General features: G+C 37.6%; 1 protein-coding gene across 1 annotated transcript in view; it reads left to right on the top strand.

Moving 5' to 3' along the window:
* Nucleotides 1-24,933, top strand: part of Pde11 (Phosphodiesterase 11) — a 186,298-nt gene that overhangs the window by 75,526 nt on the left and 85,839 nt on the right. Inside the window, exons 9-10 of the mRNA XM_090377320.1 lie at nucleotides 6,647-6,790; nucleotides 17,775-17,921. Coding sequence (XP_090233446.1) covers nucleotides 6,647-6,790; nucleotides 17,775-17,921 — 291 coding nt within the window. The remainder of the gene's footprint in view (nucleotides 1-6,646; nucleotides 6,791-17,774; nucleotides 17,922-24,933) is intronic.

Below are 24,933 nucleotides of genomic sequence, written 5' to 3'. Positions count from 1 at the left end.
TGTCATTAATTTTAATGTATAATGCATAATAATAATGTATGTGTTCTGTCTGTAAATGTTATGAAAGAAGCCATTTCATTTGAAAAATACTTCCCAACGGTTTCTTTAGGATATGCGCTAAGACTTATGAGGTGCCCATGTACTGTATCTGTAAATTTCACATGTTCTGTGGACTGCTTGCTTGTTTATGAGATTAAAAATTTTAGTTTCGAGAGAGAGAGAGAGAGAGAGAGAGAGAGAGAGAGAAAGAGAGATTAATATTTTCTATAGGGGTGAAAAACATGGTTATATTACTAAAACTATTTAAGATAACCAGTTTTTTCCAAGCATAAATTTCAAACAACCCAACCCTGATGTAATAGCTTTCAATGGCTGTAAATTTTTTTGAGATATAATTAAAATACTTTTAGTGCAAGAATTATTTTGATTGTAAATGGCCTTAATGTGACAGGATGAATTTTAATTTGGGCAACAGTTAAAGAGTTAATGAGCAATCAGCAATTAATGAGTTGATTAATTTTAAAATGTGAATATCTCAATGTCGAGAAAGTTGTCTCTCTCTGTTGTAAAATGCAATTGCTAAAAATAAAGGATTAAAAAAAAATAATAATAAAACAAATATAATTGTCAGATGCTGGTTTTAGAATTTGTATTTGCAAAGCTATTAATTAATCATAATTTATACTTCAGAAAACAGCATTTCTCTTGTAAGGAGAGCTAAGCTGCTCAAATAATCCATTTTCTTGCAACAATTGTTAGACTTCTTTTAAAATCAAGAAACACTTATGTACAGGTACTAAAATTATCCTTAAATGTTGTTAGTGATTTTATTATACAGTCCATTCCGGTTATTTGGGACACATTGGGACTAGTGCATTTTGGCCCGATTAAGTGGCTCCCCCAATTATCCAAAGTTTCACATAAATAGTTAACAATACAATGTAACCCCCCCTTTTTTTTTTACAATTGGTTCAGTGTACAATCAAATCACGTTACAACGAACTCACCATAGTAAAGTACCGTTCACTATACGATGTGTAGTAAGCGCCGGTCATTGTGATCACATTTGTGAATTGAATTTTAATTCTATTAAACAGCAATTCTAATTAGAGAAACTAGGAGGAATATTATCCACAGGCTATAAAAGCAAAGATATATTAAGCGCAAATTTACCCTTTATTACCTTACCAATAAAAAAATTATATGATACGTGAAAATCGGAAAAATATACGTGATAATCGGAATAATTAATACGTACTGTAATATTTACATACTAACTAGTTGACATTTCTGTTCACTGACATTTGTGGGTGGGGATTAAAATTTAAAACAGTAAAAAGATAAGCAATCAATAACAAAGAACACGGCACACACAAATTGCAAGTAACATGATATGCGCAAGTGAGAATGGAGTAACGAGTTACAAAGCTTTAAAAATAGGAATGAAGAGAAGATCTTAAAATTAATTTTTTTATATGATTGAAGATTTCATGGAAGTGTAAACACATTTCACCATAATAACCCACAGAATAAGATCGAGTTTACTATCCGTTTATGATAGATTTCACTAACGGAAAAGCCCAATAAACAGGTGACTGCTAATTGCTTTTATTGATTTATGGTTGTGACCTACAGAATTTCGACCGAACCACGTGGTACCATCGGAGACAATCGTAGGGTAATCTCCAGTGCTGCAGTCTCCTGCCCGGATTAAACAGCATGCTGTCCCAATTAAGCGAAGTAAGCCCTGGCTATTTTCTTGACTGGTTTCTGTTTTTTAAGATTTTCCCCAAATAAACGGCTGTCCCGATTAACTGGTGGCCCAAATAACCGGAATCCACTGTATTAGTATTATTATTTAGATAAATATAATTTGTATACTTACTCTACTTATGCTTAAATTCACAACTGTTTGGTAGGCATTTTTAGTATTAAATATAAAATGTAATCATGATTCCCCAGACATATATTGTAATGAGATTTGAATCCTTATTTCTTCTTCCCCTATATATTTGATGATTATCTAGGTGCAGTCCAGAACACTAGAATAAATTGTTTCATTTTATAACTGGGACAGAATTGAATATAGTTGTGAATGACCCCTTTCCTTTTTTGTGTCATGGTTATAGAGTTTATTTTTACCTTACTGATTACTTTTTTTTTGGCATTTTCTGTAGGGTTTGGATGCCTATTGTATCCAACTCTTTCCCAGTTATGAAATACAGCACATGTAAAGTATTCTAGAGTTCTGGATTAAACTAACAACGTACTGCAGCTACCATTAGGAAGACTGAAGTAGCAACTGATAGCTTGGATGATGTAGGTAATTTATTTAACTTATGTTAAGTAGGTTTAAATGTCAGCTTGATATTTCTGGTTGGAAACAGCATATCAAACATTTCAGTAGAGAAATAACTCTTCCTGTTGTATTTTTATTTGAAATTTCAATAATTATTTTAGCTTAAATAATTTAAGCTAAAAAAAATTATTGAAATTTCATATTTGCCTAGTAATGAGTAGGCTATCAGTTTATGAGTGTAGTACTATGTTTATAGACTGTTAAATTTTAAAGATATAAAATATACAATTTTTAAAACTTTGTTTTTAATGGCAATTTGAATGTGAAGGGTTGCTGGAACCTATAGTACTGTAGTTACCAAGGATTAATCAAATGTTAAGAAGAAGAAACATGTTAATATTGGACCTGAACTTCTGAAAGTTATAAGTTTCAGAAAATACACATGAGGGAAGGTAGTTACAAAAAACACAAGTGGAAGGAATAAAAAGAAGAGTTGTTTTGTTTTAATGAGTTTAGAGATGACCTGTGAGTATTTGTGGTCTAGTTGATGTACATGTGTGGAGTAGCTTAGAAGAATTAACACCAATATTGATATGTGCATTATTGGGACTATTTGTGCTCAGCAGAGTTGTTTGCATCTCTTGTGTCTACAAGTGCTGTATACTTTAACTTAATTTTTTTTCTATGTTGGAAACTTTGCCTTCATTTGTCTGCTCTCAAAAGTTTATTTGTAACACTTTAAATGAGTTCTCTGGATATCTAAATTTTTTTTTAACTTGTCAGTTAACCATTCAGAATTAGAGTACATTAAAATTACTTATAAATGGACTCCCTTTCTGTTGAAGTTCTCCTAGAACTATATAGATATTCCTTGGAGATACCTATATAATTCTGGATGAAAACCTTGGAGTTATCTCTGATGCAAAATCCAGTTTTCTCAACAGTGAAGTCACCTTGCAAAGAACCCTCGTGTGTAGCATGTCCTCCCCACACTGGGTGGACAAGACCTGAGTTTGAGTCTCATCAATGATGTGAGGAATCTTTTTCACAGCGTAGCTGAGTTAGTCCATCTCGGCTGAGGGTAACATGGTTTTAAATTTGGGTTTTTCATCCAGCAAACAAAATCGACCTCAGAACACACACAATTTACAGACAATATACATGGAGGAGCAATATGGCCTTAGTCGCTAATGCTCCTAAAACCCTGCAACAACTTTGCAAAGAAATTTACCAAAGCTATGTGGGTTTTAAAAAAGCAGCTTCAATGTGTTCATTGGCTTAATTTCATCACTAGATATTTCTGTAAATTCATTAATGGCACTATACCCTGTGCTTTCCTAATTTGGCCTCTTAACTCCAGTTTCAAACATTTGTCTGCACTTGAATACTGGTTCTCTGCCGGACCTTTGATAAATATAACATTGAGCCTGTGAAATCCAAAATCTTCATGGCTAAATGCTTTAAATATATAATCTTCCATTGGTGCATAATTAAAAATAATGTATTTTTATTATGCAAGCTTTATAACTCCATATTATGCTGTCCTAATTTGTGGAACCTCATTAGTTGACAGATCCCTTAGAGTTTCTTAAAACTAAGGTCATCACTCATTCCTCTCTGCGACAGACTATGGACAATTGACCATCATTTCTCCTTTAAGTTACTGTACTCAATCTCTGGAGTATTTGTATACTCTATAGATTGATCCCACCCAGCTTGTTAAAAATTAAAAACTTCTAACTGAATACACCAGTTGTATTCTACAAAGCATATCTTAGCTTAAAGCCTCTAGCTTCTTTCTGTTTTTCAAGAAGAGTCCTGTTTGTGTCAACCTTACTTTTTCTAAACTTGCACATAAGTTGTAGTTTAGTATGGTTATTTTATTTCTCTCTCTCTCTCTCTCTCTCTCTCTCTCTCTCTCTCTCACACACACACGCACACACACACACGTTACCAGAGCAGCTGCAAATTTTCACCGACAACGAGGTATACAATATGGAGCAACAGGAACCGGCCTTCACCTTGGAGGAACTACAATTGGCTACAGCTCTCATCAAAAACAGGAAATGCCCTGGCCCAGATAACATGAGATCATAGGGAAAGTTGCAGAATTCGCACTGGACTTGCTTCTCTCTCTTTTCAACTGTTGCCTCTGGGCTGGTACCTTCCCAACACAGTGGAAGGCTGCAAATGTGAAATTGATCTTAAAAAACCCTTCCAAAACTCTTGACCTGTCAGGGTCTTATCAACCAATTGCGCTGCTCGAGAAACTCCTGTGTGGAAGAATCTGCAGGCACTACGAAGCAGCGAACCTTGGTATGCCCACACAATACGGCTTCAAACCCCAGTCATCAACCACTGACACTCTCAGAAACCTCATGGACACTGGTCACTTGTCAGAGGAAGTATTTTTTGGTCATTTCTATTGACTTTGCTGGGACTTTCGACACTATCTAGTGGCCGAGCATCCTGGTGAGACTCAGGAGTGCCTCCGTTTCAGTGAACCTCTTCAAAACAATGAGATCATACCTCTCACAAATAAAAATCAGTGTTGTTGCACCCTATGGAAGATTGACCAGGCCTGTCTGCAGGGGCTGCCCCCCATGGCTCAGTTATGGGGCCGCTCCTGTAGAATATGGTCCTTGACAAATTCCTTGCTCTTGACCTTGGGGATGTCTGCTCCCAGGCCTTTGCTGACGTTCTTATTTTGATGGTTGCTGCAAGAAACCCCTCCTGGCCTTCCCAGTTGGAAGGTCAGGCAAACCAGACCTTGACGACCCTAAAAGCTTGGGCCCAAACCCATTATCTGAAAATATCATTGAACAAAACCTTCTCAATCCTGCTTAGGGGATCCCTGGACCTCAGGTGGCCCCCACAAATAAAAATAAAAAACACAACTGTCAGGTTGAGGAACCAACTGAAATACCTGGGAGTTATTCCGGATTCAAACTTCTCCTTCAAACACCATTTGAACTATATTAGAGCCAAAATTAGAAAGTACTCAGCACTGGTGTCTAGAAGAATGAGATGGGAATGGGGGCTTAGCAAGCACACCCTAGCTCTATACTACAAAACGACATTCCTACCAGCAGTAGCCTATGCCTCTCCAATTTTGTTTCGTAAAACTACAATGGCCATCAACTGGCAAACCTTGGATACCACCCAAAGGACAATACTACTCGCCATCACCCGTGCCTGCTGTACCACCAGTACAATTGCTCTCCGGGTCCTGGCAGGGGCCATTCCCCTGAATCTGGAACTCACCCATTGTGGAATATCCTACCACATTGCCAAAGGACTACCCTGCACCTTCATCAACTTTACAGTAGACTTAACAGCTAACTCCAAAGTGGAAAAAACGCAGACTAAATGACAGACTCAATCTTGCACTTTGGATGGGTCTTGTACCCAAGTGTTGCCTCCATTGGATAGAGACACCAGTACAAGCTGACAACCAACAGGAACAGGTTGCTCAAACTGTGACCACAACGGCATGGGCCGACAACTACCTGACTCTGCTCAACGGTGACTCTGGTCACCGGACGGGACCTGATCCTAAGAGTGACAGTTACAAATGATAGAAAATCACCTGAAATGACTGTAATCACCTTAGGAGTGAAAACCACCACATTAGACAACACTGGATGCAATCTACTCCACTGAGAGGAAACCACAAGCCATACTGTGACCTGGATTGGACATTTCTGTGATCATGACTGCAGCTCTGCTTCTGCATAACCAGCTGGCGATCTGGACTGGGCACCTTGCCTGGCCAAGTGACAGTGAAGATCTAGTGACAGTCTCTTTTTGCAATGTTTTTATACTACTTAATGTGTTTTTGTGTATGAGATTGTTGTCAGTGAAACTGATGTTCTCATGACAATAATGAAACTTAAGTCCTTGTGACTATAAAATTTGTCCATCTGAGCTGCCAGTATCTACTTGATAAAAATCTTGACTGGCTTTTGATATTTTAGTAGTGGTGTCCTGTGAGTGAGTGATGCCTGCTTACTTTTTTTTTGCTCCACTTGGGTTTGATGATGCAATTTGGAAAGAATCTGTAAATTCCATCAGATAACAATTTAGTGTCAATATTGTATTTGTAAATAATAAGTATTATTAAAAATGTACTTTGTTTTTTCCAATCCATGCAGTATCATTACCTTTATATATGTATATATATTTATATTTTATCTTAATGTATATTAAATACATATCATCATTTCCTAAACATATTAAAAAGTTTGCAAATCGAAAAGATTTTGCTGTAATTTGATATGAAAATAAGCTTTTTTTTAAGTCATTCGTATTCACTGTATTTATACTATATATATTATGTCATTTTAGGCATTTGCAATATTTTGTGGAATGGGTATCCATAATACTCAGATGTTTGAGACAGCCATGAAGGCTATTGCCAAACAGAGAGTGACTTTTGAAGTTTTATCCTACCATGCAACAGCACCTTTGGATGAAGCCCTCTGTCTCAGTGTAAGACATTCTTGAGGTGCTCATCTCATAATTTATATTTATATTAGTTAGCTATATTTTTAATGACCATTTGTAAAATAAGATTAGTGTTTTGCACATGTTTCTGTTATTAATGACCTGGTAATAATTTTAGTTGTTAATTGTTTAAGGATACATGCTGTTTTAATATTATTTACAGAGTGTGCTCATTTGTTGCTCATTTTTTGGGGATGGAACCCCAATTTATTTTTTCTCTATAGCATAGAAATTTGAAGTACAGTATGAACTACATGGGAGTAGGGCCCTCCACTAAATCAGATTTTTTTTTTTTTTATTTAAATATTAAACTCTAAAGATAAAAGATATATTAGAATCTATTGTACTCGATAGCACACATGCATTGAAGGCTGGAAGACAGAAGATACATATTGACATTAGACTCGAATTTCTGCATATTGTAATTTTTGGGAAATACATGTGAAAGAAGATTGTTTCACAGAAGAGATAAATGAGGAAGATCAAATGTTAGTTCTGTGAATTTGGAGTTGGATAGTGAATTGATGTTAACTGGTTGATTCACATGTTTTGACTGATTTGGAAGATAGTAGTGGAATTGCATATGCCAATTCAGAAGAGGAGTGCCCATGGAATAGCTATAGAAAAGGTATAAAGCAGAAAAAGAGCACCTTCCAGATCATGTAGTGACTTCATTACAGATGGATCATTAATTAATCTGATTGCCCTTTGAATAGAGTCTAGGAGCTTGAGAGGTTTTGGGGGCAGCCCAAATATGGGAACAATATTCCAAGGTAGGGCAGATATGAGTTTAATACAGCCAGTAGCTGTTTAGAAGAAAAATAAGGAGAGAGAGAGAGAGAGAGAGAGAGAGACTCCTGTGTAAAAGATCAACACCAAGTTGTGATCTGAAGTGTCTAGAGGACCACTAACATTGATGATACTTTGAAGGGTTTTTGGTAAGGAAAAGATCAAGAATATTGTGTGTGTGTGTGTGTGTGTGTGTGTGTGTGTGTGTGTGTGTGTGTGTGTGTGTGTGTGTGTGTGTGTGTGTGTGTGTGGTTAGGACTGTCTGGTATTCCATTGAGTAATCAAATAAGTTGTGTAAGGTCATTAGTAATCACAAATCACTGTGTATATGATATAAATTATCAAATTTCATTAATTATGAAAAATTTTAATGAATTTAAAGTTTTAATGAATTAATCACGAATGCTTCAGAATCTCAACCAGCTTGGTCTGTGTAATTAAAAAAAAATTTAAGTTGGTTAGAGTTGTGAACATTAAAATCACCAAGGAACCTTAGCTCACTGTTAGGAAAGTTGGATTGGAGAATGTTGTGTTTCAAAGAAAGGAAGTCTGAAAGTTCTGAGTGATTTGCAGAGTTGGAAGAACAACACAGGCAACAGGTGAATTTGACAGAATGGGATAAAAATATTTTAAGCAGGGGAGATCAAAAAGAGGAGATTCCAATTTACAATGAAGATTGGAGTGGACATATGCACAAGTACCACCTTTGAAGCAAACGGAATCATGGAGCGAATAATTAAGACATCTGAGATGAGTGGCAAATGATAATCAAGATTCTATCAGAAAAAGTAGGGCATGGATGATTGTAGATGGAAATGGATATCACTGAGATTGGACCTGAGACAATGTATATTTGTGAAATTAATGAGGAAATTATTGAATTAATGATCTTTATTATATACTAAAGGGAGTACAGAAACTTAGTACATAACACTCATCATTTCGAGGTGCTTCATTTTACAGATATGTTTATTCTGTCATTCCACAACTCTAGAAATCTATCTGATTTAATGATTGCCAGTATGGATTCTGTCAGTGTCGATCCACTGGTGATATTCTGGCTTATGGTACCCATCTATGGATGAATTCGATGGAAAAGTTTGGTGAAACTCAAGCAGTAGCCCTTGACATTTCAAAGGCTTTTGATTGTGTTTGTCATAAACACCTAAATAAGCTTCCATATTATGGTTTGCCAACTGTTTTGTAATTGGGTATCCACTTTTCTCTCTGACTGCTCACTGCAGGTGATGGTAGATGTCTGTCTGTCTGGTAACTTCTCCACTAATGCAGGTCTTCCCTAAGGTTCATTTATTCCACTGACCAGAAATCCAATCCATAGTTTTTGATGATAGCACATTGCATTCCATCTTCTAGTTTGAGAAACCTTGCCCTGCAGAAACAGCTTCAACTTCTCAAATATACACAACCAATTCCTTAACCATTGATCTCCAGGTAATTGTCTAGTAGAGCAAAGATAACTTAGTTAATTTCAATCCTTCTAAAACTCAGTCCTGTGTTATATCTTGCAAAAAGGATTCTTCTGCTTCTACGTCTTTGATGACACACTGATTTCTAGACAAGATCATATATATCTATTGGGGATTACCCTGACTTCTAATCTCTCTTGGCATAAGCACATCACAAATATTTCTTCCTCTGCATCTAAAAAACTGTTTTTTTTTTTTTTCTTTCACTGTCAGCATTACTTTTCTTCCAAACAGCTGTTCACTCTGTACAAATCGCAAATCTGCCCTACAATGGAATACTGTTTCCACATCTGGGGCAGTTCCCCCCCAAAACCTCCCTCAGGCTTCTAGATTCCATTCAAATAATTCCTGCTTTCTTTCTTCCAAACCAGTCAGCATCCTTTTAATGTCAAACTTCAAGCTCACAGAACCAACTTTTCTTTCTTCTTCCTCATTTATTCTTTCAACTTCCATTTTCTGGAACAGCCTCCATTCACATGTATTTCCGAAAATTACAATCTACAGAAATTAAAGTATTTTCTTTCATCTTTTCAACCTATGCACAGTACTTAGTACTATAGGTTCTAATACCTCTTGTGCTTGGCATTTTCATAAAAAAAGTTTGACTATTCATGGTGCATTGAATAATACTTGTTGAGTAGATAAGGTAAAAGGGGGTGCGGAACAACATATAAACTACTGAAATTTTTGAATGTGGCATACACGCATGCACTTGCACACAGAGCAAGAATATACTGATTTTTTGACAAGATCACATATATCTATTGGGGATATATGACACATACGTAGTACACAGACCCCCTTCAGTCACCAGCTAGTAGACTAGAAGCAGCAACACTAACTGATCTGAATGCTTCCTAGAGAGTTACCATTAAGTTTGGTCTGGTGGTTAGCTGAAAACAGTTTTAAAGCTGTACCCTTGAAATGTAAGGAATAGTAGAGCTTACCATTCTGCCTATCATAATCCCACAAATAATTAACCCCACAGTCATTTATTCATTCTTCTTGTGTGATAAGGATACCACATCTCAAAACTTTCTTACATTGGCTTGCACCTGGGTGGTCACCTCCAGTTTACTAAGGGAAGTGTTACTGACTTTGCCCTGGCAGCCTGTCTGCATTGCTCAGAGAACTTTGTATCTGACCGCACAGTTATCCCCAGGCCTTTTTCATTTCCCACTATGCTGAGTGTAATACCACACAGCTGGTATGTTAATCTGGGATTACTGTTACTCATATGCAGTATCTTGCATTTGTCAAATTTCAACTGCCATTTCTCAGCCCATCTTCCTAATTTTTTTTTTGATCATGCTGTATTAGCTTATATCTAGGAAATAAACTCGTACACCGACCATTGAACAAAATTTACTGTAACTAAAATTTTTACAAATAGTATAAAAACAAATTATTTACAATAAACTAATAATTGTATATTGTGGAATACTAAAAACCGTAATAAAAGATCGTTTACCATAAAATAAGCTAAAATATAAAATTAGAAGCGCTAAAAAACCTGGAGCTTTCGAGAGCGCCAGCTCTCTTCTTCAACAGTAATATGACTTTCTGCAACATCTCCTTAAATAGCAGGTTCACGGTACCTCCACACGTGGTATTTCTCCACGTGGTTCAATCGGCACATGTTCAAAACCGGAAGCGGAAATGTCTTGGGTACATGGCAAATAAAATCGTTCATCCAAACTTAATACAATTGTTTCAAAAACAGGATGAATACGCATGCCTCTATCTCTATTCATGGTATTCTTACTGGATGAACCAATCCGTAAACCCTCGAGCCATTTACGCTCCCAGTATCCGTGTGCACGATCCAAAATAATAGCGTCCTCCGGGGAGATTTGATGCTGCTTCTCCCAAAAATGTTCGGCCACGGCAGACTTACTGTAATCAGCGGTTCTTATGGCATTTAAATGTTCCCCCAGACGATCCCTAAGCCGTCATTTTGGTTCCCCCACATAACACTCCCCACAATCCGGGCATTCTATTCTATAAATAACTCCGCTACTGAGCTCTTTTGGTATACGGTCTTTGACCTGAGACACAGCTGTGCACAGCCTCCGCCCAGGAAGCTGTACACAGCGTGTCTTATAACCCCATAAAATTCTTGCCAGATGCTCAGTAAGGTCCGGATAGTAGGGGATGTATGCGGTGGCTACCGGGACGAACGACTCCCTACGCTCAGACACCCCTCTACTATATCTATCCAGGATCCTCTGGGGGTATCCGCACTTTCTAAGTTCTGCCGTGACACGATTAATTTCTTTCTCTTTATCCTCAGAAGTGGTACAGTGTGATCTTACTCTGTCAAATAAAGCTTTTGCTACACTATTCTTGTATTGTCCAGCTTGTGCTGAATTATAGTGGCTGTATTGACCTCTACACATGGGTTTTTTAAAAACTGACGTCTTAAGCCCTAGAGACCAATACATCCAAAAACAACAGAGTACCGCCCGTTTCCACCTCTGAGGTAAATTGTATAAATTGGGAGAAGCTATTAAGCCAGCAAACGGTATCATCCTCCCTCCCCTTCTGGACCAGGGCAAAGGTATCATCAACGTATCTTCTCCAATTCCTGATAGGAAACGAACACCCACTAAAAACCCTACTTTCCAACTCCTCCATGGCCGTGTTGGCCACGGTGGCACTAATGGGTGAACCTATGGCTGTACCGCGAACCTGCTTATACATAGTTCCTTGAAATAACATGGTAGTGCTAGCTAGACATAATTCTACCCCAGTACAAATATCTTCCACACCGAGCAGTGATCTATTACCAAGTGAGGCATCCCTGGTCAATGCCATTTTTACACAATATACTGCATGATTAATAGGAATACATGTAAATAAAGATACAACATCAAAAGAGATCATGCTCTCATCATTATTTATAGTCATATTCCCCACAAAATTCACAAACTCTCTACTGTCCTTAACAACATACTCGGACTGCCCCACTATGGGTGCAATTAATATGGCCAAGTACCCTGATAGCGCATAGGAAGGACTCCCTATAAATGAAACTATAGGTCTCAAGGGTACTTCTGCCTTATGAATTTTTGGCAGTCCATAGAATCGTGGGAGTTGACTACCTGTAGTGTGTAATGACCAGTAACTCTCCTTGGAAATCTTCTCCATGTTCAACCAGGATTGTACCAATTTATTGACTCGCCATTCCAGACCCACCAATGGGTTCCTCTGGATCACCTTATAAGTGTTATTATCTTGCAGAAGTTCCAATGCCTTCTTATTATTATCTTCTGTATTTAGGACCACCGTTGATCTCCCTTTGTTCGCTGGTAAAACAACTATTCCTTTGTCTCTTCTCAATTCTTCCAGTGCTGTCTTTTGACTAAGGCTGAGATTCGGGGATGCCTTCCTCACCTGACTTAATGCTGCAGCAGACTTCACACGGATTTAGTATAAATCCGTGTGAAGGCTCAGGAAACTTATTAACGTGTTAGAGGCTCAGGAAACTTATTAATGGCCCGTTCAATACCCATTGCTATCTCCGCAATGGGGGGTTTCGAAGAAACCAGCGTGAACTTAGGGCCTAAACTAAGGACTGCCTCCTGCTCTTTCGTGAGTTGTCTATTACTCAAATTATGTATAAAATGGGTGCTCCTATCATATCGCTGTACCACATTTTCACTCACCAGCCTATTGAACTTCATAATTTGTCTTTGCCTATATGACTCTGCTACCCTAGCAACTTTGTCCGAAACTAACCTTCTGATAAGAACCAGGTGTCTAGAAGAAACATTACTACCAATATTACCTAAAAACATGCCAGTTTGTCGTCTAGTAAATCTGAGATCTTCATGCAGCTTACGAATCCAAACATTCATAACACTCTTTTGAAAACGTCTTTCAGGATATTGTGAGTAGTTATGGCCATATAGTTGTGCAGCATATCCGACAGTATCAGAAGTATTGTGTAAAAGAAGCTAGACAACAACAGCATTTAAGATTTGCGTACCGTTGCAGAGCGCATAGGCTGGTACCGCATGGGTTTAGGGTTAAAATACCTTTCCAGGATGTTCGATTAATACGGGCCACTGTGCGTTTTCAAAAGAGTATTATGAATGTTTGGATTCGCAAGCTGCATGAAGATCTCAGATTTACTAGACGACAAATTGGCATGTTTTTAGGTAATATTGGTAGTAATGTTTCTTCTAGACACCTGGTTCTTATCAGGTTAGTTTCGGACAAAGTTGCTAGGGTAGCAGAGTCATATAGGCAAAGACAAATTATGAAGTTCAATAGGCTGGTGAGTGAAAATATGGTACAGCGATATGATAGGCGCACCCATTTTATACATAATTTGAGTAATAGATAACTCACGAAAGAGCAGGAGGCAGTCCTTAGTTTAGGCCCTAAGTTCATGCTGGTTCCTTCGAAACCCCCCATTGCGGAGATAGAAATGGGTATTGAACGGGCCATTAACAAGTTTCCTGAGCCTCTAGCTAATGAAATCCGTGTGAAGTCTGTTGCAGCATTGAGTCAGGTGTGGAAGGCATCCCCGAATCTCAGCCTTAGTCAAAAGAGAGCACTAGAAGAATTGCGAAGAGACAAAGGAATAGTTGTTTTACCACCGGACAAAGGGAGATAAACGGTGGTCCTAAATACAGAAGATTATAATAAGAAGGCATTGGAACTTCTGCAAGATAATAACACTTATAAGGTGATCCAGAGGAACCCATTGGTGGGTCTGGAACGGCGAGTCAATAAATTGGTACAATCCTGGTTGAACATGGAGAAGATTTCCAAGGAGAGTTACTGGTCATTACACACTACAAGTAGTCAACTCCCGCGATTCTATGGACTGCCAAAAATTCATAAGGCAGAAGTACCCTTGAGACCTATAGTTTCATTTATAGGAAGTCCTTCCTATGCGCTATCAGGGTACTTGGCCAAATTAATTGCACCCATAGTGGGGCAGTCCGAGTATGTTGTTAAGGACAGTAGAGAGTTTGTGAATTTTGTGGGGAATTTGACTATAAATAATGATGAGAGCATGATCTCTTTTGATGTTGTATCTTTATTTACATGTATTCCTATTAATCATGCAGTATATTGTGTAAAAATGGCATTGACCAGGGATGCCTCACTTGGTAATAGATCACTGCTCGGTGTGGAAGATATTTGTACTGGGGTAGAATTATGTCTAGCTAGCACTACCATGTTATTTCAAGGAACTATGTATAAGCAGGTTTGCGGTACAGCCATAGGTTCACCCATTAGTGCCACCGTGGTCAACACGGCCATGGAGGCGTTGGAAAGTAGGGTTTTTAGTGGGTGTTCGTTTCCTATCAGGAATTGGAGAAGATACGTTGATGATACCTTTGCCCTGGTCCAGAAGGGGAGGGAGGATGATGCCGTTTGCTGGCTTAATAGCTTCTCCCAATTTATACAATTTACCTCAGAGGTGGAAACGGGCGGTACTCTGTCGTTTTTGGATGTATTGGTCTCTAGGGTGGGTTCTAGGCTTAAGACGTCAGTTTTTAAAAAAACCCATGTGTAGAGGTCAATACACCCACTATAATTCAGCAGAAGCTGGACAGTACAAGAATAGTGTAGCAAAAGCTTTATTTGACAGAGTAAGATCACACTGTATACCACTTCTGAGGATAAAGAGAAAGAAATTAATCGTGTCACGGCAGAACTTAGAAAGTGCGGATACCTCCAGAGGCGCCTCCGTAGCCAGGTGGGAAGGAGCAGCAGTGCGCAGCACACGCTTCTTGATTAGACCGGGGTTCGAGCCCGTCACCACCAAATATGGGGGATGCGGGAAGGTCAGGGAATGACCACCGCATATCCCGGAGCAATATGGCCTTAGTTGCTAATGCTCCTAAAAACCAAATAACAACAACAACAACGATACCCCCAGAGGATCCTGGATAGATATAGTAGAGGGGTGTCTGAGCGTATGGAGTTGTTCGTCCCGGTAGCCACTGCATACATCCCCTACTATCCGGGCCTTACTGAGCATCTGGCAAGAATTTTACGGGGTTATAAACGCTGTGTACAGCTTCCTGGGCGGAGGCTGTGCACAGCTGTGTCTCAGGTCAAAGACCGTATACCAAAATATCTCAGTAGCGGAGTTATTTATAGAATAGAATGCCCGGATTGTGGGGAGTGTTATGTGGGGAAAACAAAACGACGGCTTAGGGATCGTCTGGGGGAACATTTAAATGCCATAAAAATCGCTGATTACAGTAAGTCTGCCGTGGCTGAACATTTTTGGGGGAAGCAGCATCAAATCTCCCCGGAGGACGCTATTATTTTGGATCGTGCACACGGATACTGGGAGCGTAAATGGCTCGAGGGTTTACGGATTGGTTCATCCAGTAAGAATACCAACCATGAATAGAGATAGAGGCATGCGTATTCATCCTATTTTTGAAACAATTGTATTAAGTTCGGATGAACGATTTTATTTGCCACGTACCCAAGACATTTCCGCTTCCCGTTTTGACCATGTGCCGATTGAACCACGTGGAGAAATACCACGTGCGGAGGTACCGTGAACCTGCTATTTAAGGAGATGTTGCAGAAAGTCATATTACTGTTGAAGAAGAGAGCTGACACTCTCGAAAGCTCCAGGTTTTTTAGCGCTTTTAATTTTATATTTTAGCTTATTTTATGGTAAATGATCCTTTATTACAGTTTTTAGTATTCTGCAATATACAATTATTAGTTTATTGTAAATAATTTGTTTTTATACTATTTGTAAAAATTTTAGTTACGGTAAATTTTGTTCAATGGTCGGTGTATGAGTTTATTTCCTAGATATGAGTTTTCCCGACCTCAGAGGCCTCTTTCAGGATATTGTATTAGCTTATACTGATAACTGTAATTAACTACCCTACCAACCTCTGTATCATCTACAAACTTAGACATTAAGCCTGATATACCTCCTACTGTATTGTTAATATTTATAGAAAACAACAATGGGCCCAGCAGTGAACCCTGGGGGATTACACTAATAGCATTAGTCCATGAAGAGCAGGGTCCATTAATAATCACTTGCTATCTTCTCCCATTCAGCCAGCCATCCCTTTATTCAGAGCAGTAATTTACCCTGTTAACAAAATTAAAACTAGTGTTGTTACCACTTTAGTAATAGTTCCAGTCAGTTGCTATTATTGTTGTTGATTTTGTAAACAACTAATTTGTATATAATCGATTGTTTTGTTTTGATTATTGAAATAATTGATTATTAATCATCTGATCATGTCCATCATACTTTCATTGTTCTTATGATTTTTTAAAAATTTCAAACTTCGTGCATCTTCTGCATTTGGCATTAATTAATATTAGAATGCACACATCCATCTTATATTAAAGATTGAGAAACAAGATTTTCTTTTCATCTGTTGTTATAAAAAATATACTTCAAAAGAAGGTTTTGCTGTCTTTTCAAAATTACTAGATGATCGCATTATTAAAAATATTCTCCCTGCCACCATCAAAGTGATGGCTCTAAACACTGCACTTAATGTGTTGAGTAATGAAATTATATTACTTAAACAAATATTGCACTGATTAATTATATTACTTAAACAAATATTGCACTTTTAGAGTAGTACTGACTAGAAACAAAATTAAACAAAAACATTTATATACACCACATTATAAGCATCTAATGTTTGAGTGAAAAAATGCTCTGCTTTCGATGATTATTTATGTCCAGAATGGTTATTTGCCTATTGTCAGTTTATTGTTTATTATAAGTTGTGTGAGTTTAAGATATAAGTGTGAAATGCGTCTTTGTGATATACGTCCATTATTTGAACCAATACAGTTATGGAGTTCCAGTATTCTTAAGAAAACGTGACAGCAGATAGTAGATTTAAATTTAGCAGATCACTTCACAATTGTTCATTAATATTTGCTGCATTGTTACTGATATGGCCTTGTGAAAACAAAGAAAAATTGTGTGAATGAAAGTCAGGAGAAAGAATAATGAAACCCTTTCCTAATACATTTCTAAAATTACTTAGGAATTTTAGAAATGTGTTAGGAAAGGGCTTCAAAAAAATTATACATTACAATGTAATGTATCACAACAATATGGAAAATTTGAAAAATCAGTATTTAACAAATTTTTATTAATGTTAAAATACAAAGAATTGAAAGGTCAGAAACACATGCTCATTTTATACATTATATTCCTGGTTTTGAAAGGATTTTGGAAAGCAGCAAGGAAAAAAAAGAACTGCAATATGTTTTTGGAGACTATCGCTTCCTCTCTTCTGGCCTAAATGCATTCATAAAGTGTGAGAAACTTAGTTGTTCCTTAGTAACTTGGGAAGGATATAACTTGTCTTGACAGGTCTATAGAATATTGAGTGAGTGTTATCACAGGTTTTCATACCTTTTAAATGTACATAAGCCAGCAGAGGAGATGAGATAATGTCAGCAAGCATATGTCTTTTCATTGGTGCTTTCCAAAATCTTTTTAAAACTAGGAATGCGGTGCCAGTGCATAAAACAGATTTTTTATGTTAAAATGCTTATGAGAAAAACAATTTGATTTGAATTCAGTTTGTTGACATTGCAAAAATGTTTTTGCTTTCTAATAATTAATCATCCTGTGAAATAGCTGATTGCATTTCAAATAATATAAGAAAGTGTAACTTATTAAGTTAACACTTAACTGATTTTGTATTTTTCAGAAAACAGTAATTCCATCTACACAGGCCTACCAATTGCATGATCTGAAATTTAGTGACTTTAGCTTAAATGATGATGAGATGTTAAAAGCATGTTTACGGATGTTTCTTGACTTGGACCTGATTGAACGTTTTCATATTGACTATACGGTATGGTATGATTTTTTTTTTTTTTTTTTTTTTTTTGCCATTATACATATATTTTGGGTGTATAATAAAGGCCTTTTATTATATCTCAATATATCTATTATTTATATATTATCCTTTCTTTTTTACCTTAGTATTATTCCCAATTTGCTATTGACCTTTGTGACAAAAATCTTCCCTCAAATCACTAAGGCTCAAAGTTACCTGAATGCTAATTCTCATACTACGACCAGAAGATAAAAGAGCTCAGCATTAATTTTTTAATTGAAATACGAATGTTAGGCAGAACTGTGTATTATATGTATCTCATGAGAAATTAAGGACACACGGAATGGAATAACAAAGCATTTATTATACAACAAGGTTATTCATATATGTATACACATGAAGGGGAACCATTACTAATAGATGATAACCTTCCTTCATTTCCAATCTTATATTTTTAGTTTCTTTCTTTCTTTTTCATTTAAAATCTCTTAATGAATACTACCAAGGCAATTTCAGTTAATCAAATTAAACTCAATTAGTATTCTCAAAATTTGCCTCTGCTTTATATTAAAACTTAATATGTAAACCCGACTCTTAATCATTGTTGCTGGACTCAACTAAACCTGTAATAATGTTGTTTAACACAATAAAACCTATAACATTAATACATATCATTCAAGCTTTTATGACTTATTTTAACTTACATGAACACAATTATCATTACAACTAGTATATTTACAATTTAAAATGCAATATCTATAACTGAATGATGTCTGTCAAATCTTATCAATATAATGCTCTATAGCCAATACAGTGCCTTTTAAATAAATGACTCAGTTCATATCAACTTTCAAAATTAATTCCATTTTCTCTAATTGAAATTTCTCTAAGTTCTTATGACATTACATAGCATCATACTTATTATTCACAAACTTGCAAATAGTATTACCTACCTGACACACCTATAATTCATAAACCTGAAATTTTAATTTGTACACCTGTCATTTGCAATACCTATCATCCATAGGACCAATCTATCATTCAGTCAATCTCTTCTCATTCTATATATATATATCAGTTTACTGACAATTCTGCTGAATTACAATTTTTCTGCAGTGTTTTTTTTTCTGGTGCATCTGGACCAGTGGTGTAATTAGGGTTGACAGTGCCCCTTGAATACACAGAATTTTTGCATTTTTTTAACCATAAAAATGGTGCACAATCCAAATTTGTTGCCCAGGGCACGTGTCCCATCTGCCTCACCCTAGTTAAACCATTGATCTGGACTATCCTGTTATCATAAGAATACTTTGTTCTTCACCTCTTCAGTTTCAATTTCTCAACCCCAAATACAATCATCTATTTGTGCTCTGACTTGGAATCTTTATTTATAATGTGGCCTATTACTGAATGACAAGGTCGTACTGAAACTTAAAGAATTGTGCATTCCATTTCTGTCTGCCTATTGACTGAAATGTAAATAAATACTAAATATTTCTGGCGCCTCCGTAGCCAGGTGGGAAGGAGCAGCAGTGCGTAGCACACGCTTCTTGATTAGACCGGGGTTCGAGCCCGTCACCACCAAATACGGAGGATGCGGAAAGGTCAGGGAATGACCACCACATATCCCGGAGCAATATGGCCTTAGTTGCTAATGCTCCTAAAAACCAAATAACAAACAAACAAACTAAATATTACTTTATTTCAGGCATGACCAAAACAGGATAGGTATCTTTAAAACTGCATTATTTCATTCTTATAAATTGCATCTTTCCTCTTTGATCAAGCACTACACCCCATTAAATTTCTGTGGAAAAATTTGCACATATTTCTCTACTTATCAACATTATATTATGATAAGTAGAGAAATATCATAGCTCCTCCTCCTCCTAGCCCATTAGAAATTGTCCAATGAGAACATTGAACAATTTGTAATGGCCAAGAAATGAACCAACTTTTGAGGTAGTTCCATTTCTTATTTGGTTGCATTTAGTATTAGTTATTCATATTTCTTTGTTTACTGCACTTTGTTTCTGCTACTATATACATAATTCTAGATTTTTCACCTGCTGATTTATACATATTTACTAAGAGCCTGTATCTAGCTATCCTAATAGCAGTTCTAGTGAGTTCTCTTTTGTTCTGTACTTAATTCTGTACATTCCTATTTGAATATTTAAACTTGCCACTTCTGATGTTTGTTTGGCTGTTGATTTCTACTTAAAACTATACTTCCTGTATAGTTTTATATATAGGTATATGTACATATAAGGCCCCGGGTGCCAAGCGTTCCTTGGCCAAGCGATCTCAGTGCGTTTTCCAAAGCGAGCTATCTAAAGAGCTTTTGCCATTGTATATATTCTGTTTATTTCTGAATACCGTTTTTTCTCATTTTATATTTAAGTAGCTCTTTTGTTCTACAAGAAGTAGGCAAAGGCCCAGAAAGGAAAGAAACCTTTCTGTTTCGTTTTCTTTATTACTAACACAACTAATAGCCGCTTGGTCACCTCGTGGCGCTGCTCCTGCCTCCCCGTGGCGGGGCCGGTAACCTGGGTGGTAAAGACAAACCCCCAGGGCCAAAAGGAGCCGACATGGATATAAGTGACTATCCACTGTTAGAGCCCTCGAGCTCAAGGTCAGAAATTCCTGACATTGACCATGACTCCAATCGTCCAAAGAGACTAAGGACGGAAAATCAGAATAATGACGTGCCAGCATTTCTTATAATGCACTTATTATCCACGCAACCTGTTGGCAAACTATCGCCTTTTCTTATACAGAAATGTTTAGAATCGGTTTGTGGATCTCCTAAAATGGTTAAGCGTCTCCAATCTGGAGACCTTCTAATTGAAACTTCTAAGACAACTCACTCAGAGAAGCTGTTAAAATTAACATCATTTAACAGTATTCCAGTGTCAGTTACGCCCCATAACACTCTTAACACCTCTAGAGGCGTTATCAGCGAATGGGACTTACTATCAGTGTCAGAAGAAGAGATAATACAAGAACTCAGGGAACAAAAAGTGACTCATGCGCGGAGAATAATGACCAAAAAAGATGGGAACCTACTACCAACCAGGTCCGTCATTTTGACATTTAGTACTCCGACTCTTCCATCTTCTGTTAAAGCAGGTTATTTAAATTGCAAGATTCGGCCCTACATCCCAAATCCCATTCGCTGCTTTAAGTGCCAGAAGTATGGCCATTCTCAGACGGCATGCCGAGGCGATGCTGTGTGTCCTATTTGTGGCTCTAAGGAGCATTCCCAAGGAGACTGTACAGCTGCCACTCCTAGTTGCCCTAACTGTAAAGGAAGCCATCCTGCCTTTTCTAAAGCATGTGACCTTTGGAAAACAGGCAAACAAATCCAGAAATATAAGGTAGAGCATAAAGTCACATACCCTGAAGCAAGGAAGCAAATACTGTTAACCATGCCTAGCCGATCATACGCATCGGTCTCTAAAAACAGCCGGTCAATTTCAACTCAAACAGATGTCTCCATAGAACCAAACATTTCATTTGCCACCTGGGCCAAAACCATGCTAACGTGCAATAAAAAATCTACAGTTAATGAAACCAGCAACACGCCAATCAGTATCCCAACTGATGCCATCTCAACCTTGCCCGAAAGAACAAAATCTGTTAGTGTTGAAAATCAAAAGACAATGAAATCATGCTATAGCAACATTCAAATGGAAGTTCAGTCAGAGGACGAAGACACAGTCCTAGAATTACATGCCAATGATACCATGGATACAGGACGCCCAACCTTTCCCAAAAATGAAAAATCAAAACTAAGCAGGCAGAAACCTCAGAAAAAACAGTCAGATCAATCTTCGTCAAATAAACCCAAGCAATGAACAAATTCCTACAATGGAACTGCAGAGGATTACGCAGTAATATAGATGACCTGAATGATTTACTCACACAAACTAACGCATTAGGAGTATGCTTACAGGAAACATTTTTATCACCAAAAGTTTCACTCAAATTCAAAAACTATACTATGTTTAGGCGAGACAGGGATTCTGACTCTTCTCGTGGAGGGGTAGGTATTCTTGTCAAAACTACCATACCATCAAGACATCTCCAACTAGAAACCTCCCTAGAAGTTGTAGCAGTTCGGATAGCAATGGGAATATCATTAACCCTTGCATCTGTTTATATACCACCTAATTATCCTTGTACCCAGACTGAACTTGACAACCTTTTAACACAACTGCCACCTCCTGTCTGTTTACTCGGTGATTTTAACGGTCACCATCCATTGTGGGGATCCTCCACTATGGATAAGAGAGGCCAATTAATTGAAACATTCCTAGATAACCATAATCTGACTGTATTAAACACTGGCTCTCCAACGTATGTTCAATTACCTGCAGGCACAACATCTGCCATAGATTTATCTATCTGTTCAGCATCTCTTTTTCCAAGTATGGAATGGTTGGTGTTGAACGATCCATTCCACAGTGACCATTTTCCAATCATCAGCTCACTTCAAACACAGGTCGTATCATGCCCCAAAGCCCGTATATCTTGGAATTTCCACAAAGCAGACTGGAAAAACTACTGTACTTGTGTCCTATTAAACAAACAGTATGTACAGCAACAACATATTGATGAAGTAACCGAACACATTACCAGCCATATATTATCAGCAGCTGAAATGTCTATTCCAAAATCCAACCAGAGCAAGCGGGTACACCAAAACCATTGGTGGAATCAAGATTGCACCATAGCGAAAGTAGAAAAAAACCATGCTTGGAACCAATTTCGCAAATTCCCCACTACTGCCAACCTTATAGCTTTCAAAAAACTGAGAGCCAAAGCAAGACAAATTAGGAAAAAAGCAAAATGACTCCTGGATTAAGTTCGCCTCAACTATTAACAAAAATACTGACACTCGGATTATCTGGAAAAAAATACAAGCTCTCAATGGAAAATTTCTACCTCTACAGTCTCCAATAATTCAGTGGAATGGGCAGGACCTATCTTCTCCTACTGACATCGCAAATGCTTTAGCAGAATATTTCTATAATACTTCCGCCTCAACCACTTATGTGACTGCTTTTCAGAGAATTAAAACTAATGAAGAACGAAAAAAATTGAATTTTTCAACTAATCACCCACTTCCATATATAACCAGCCCTTTACTATAGCTGAACTCAAAGAATCCTTGAGTAAATCTCCAAATAGTGCAGCAGGACCAGACGGCATTCACTACAGAATGCTTAAACATCTGTGTGAAGCTGATCTGTACATACTATTGCTATTTTATAATAGGATCTTCTCAGAAAACACATATCCTCTCTCATGGCGTCATTCCTATATTTGTGCAATACCAAAACCGAGAAAAGATACATCTCTAGTTCAAAATTACAGACCAATATCATTGACAAGCTGTTTGGGCAAGACCTTCGAAAGGATGGTGCATAAGAGGCTCACCTGGATTCTTGAATCCCAAAATCTGCTTTCTGATCACCAATATGGCTTCCGCAAAAACAGGTCCACCCTAGATTTACTTGTCAAAATTGAATCCAACATACGTAACGCCTTCATCAGGAGACAACATTTAGTTATGGTCAACCTGGATATTCAGAAAGCATTCGACACCACATGGCGTCATGGTATTATCACAGATATGCATCAGTTAGGGTTGAGAGGCTATCTCCCTCAAATTATTCAGAACTTTTTAAAGTTACGTACCTTTCAAGTCAGATATCAAAACTTCCTATCAGCATCTCATATTCAAGAAGAGGGTGTCCCACAGGGTTCTATACTGAGTCCAACCCTATTCGCAATTAGGGTCAACAATATATTGGAAGATCTTCCAAAAACTATTGAAGTATATATGTATGCAGATGACCTCACCATATCGTGCCAATCACAAAATATGAATACTATCGAAAGACAGTTACAAATTACTCTAAACAGAATAGAATCGTGGACTTTACGCAATGGATACCATCTTGCTGAACAGAAATCCACTACCACTCATTTCTGCAAACTCCGGTCATTTCATCCTGATCCTGAGTTAAAGATAAAAAATGTGTCGGTTCCTCTGGTTAACACTGTCTGCTTTCTTGGCCTGATTCTAGATAGAAAACTGAACTTTCAAGCACATGTGGCCTATCTTCGTACCATCTGCTTGAAGAAATTGAATATCCTTCGGTGTGTGTCATCCATGTCTTGGGGCGCTGATCGGCATACGCTTATCCATATTTATAGAGCTCTCATCAGATCCCGTTTGGACTACGGTTCTCCAGTGTATGACTCTGCGAGGAAGAGTACATTAGAACGATTAAATACCATCCAGCACAGTGCCCTTCGAGTTTCTCTAGGGGCTTTCAGAACATCCCCAGTCCAGAGCCTTTACATTGAAGCCCACGAACCTCCCTTACATCTTCGGAGGAAAACATTGCTTTTAATGTATGCCGCAAAAATCCGCAGTCTTCCCTACCACCCGAATTGGAGATGTCTGTACAACACCGAATGGGACTCATTTTACAACAGTAAACCAAATGAAAACAGACCTGCTGCACTTAGACTTAAAGAACTAACTCAAACGTGGAATATTGCAATCGACAATATATATCAGGACATAACACCTCCTGATCCACCGTGGACAAATATCCCTGCAATTTACGATGACTATTTCCAACAGTGGGGAAAGAACACCTTGTGTCCCTTCAATATCGCACAGTTACATGAAGCTCACTCTGCTTTTAATTCACAGGCCTGTAAGATCTATACAGATGGATCGAAAACTGAGACCCAAGTAGGCGCTGCTGCGATCTTTCCATCTTTCAGCACTTCTGTCTCATTACCTGTAGAATGCAGTATCTTCACTGCTGAGCTTTATGCTATTAACTTGGCTCTAGGGCATATTACTCAACTTCTAATTTCGTCTGCCATAATATACACTGACTCGCTCAGTGCTGTCTCTGCCATAAATAGTAATACCAACTCCTCTCACCCTGTAATAAAACAAATCCATTCTAAATTACTTGTGTGTAATGAGTCAAAC

This window comes from Mastigoproctus giganteus, chromosome 7, assembly GCF_048544385.1.
Source record: "Mastigoproctus giganteus isolate SK-2022 chromosome 7, ASM4854438v1, whole genome shotgun sequence".
Lineage (NCBI taxonomy): Eukaryota > Metazoa > Arthropoda > Arachnida > Uropygi > Thelyphonidae > Mastigoproctus > Mastigoproctus giganteus.
The sequence above is the reverse complement of the archived record's forward strand: the minus strand, read 5'-3'. Positions and strand labels throughout refer to the sequence as shown.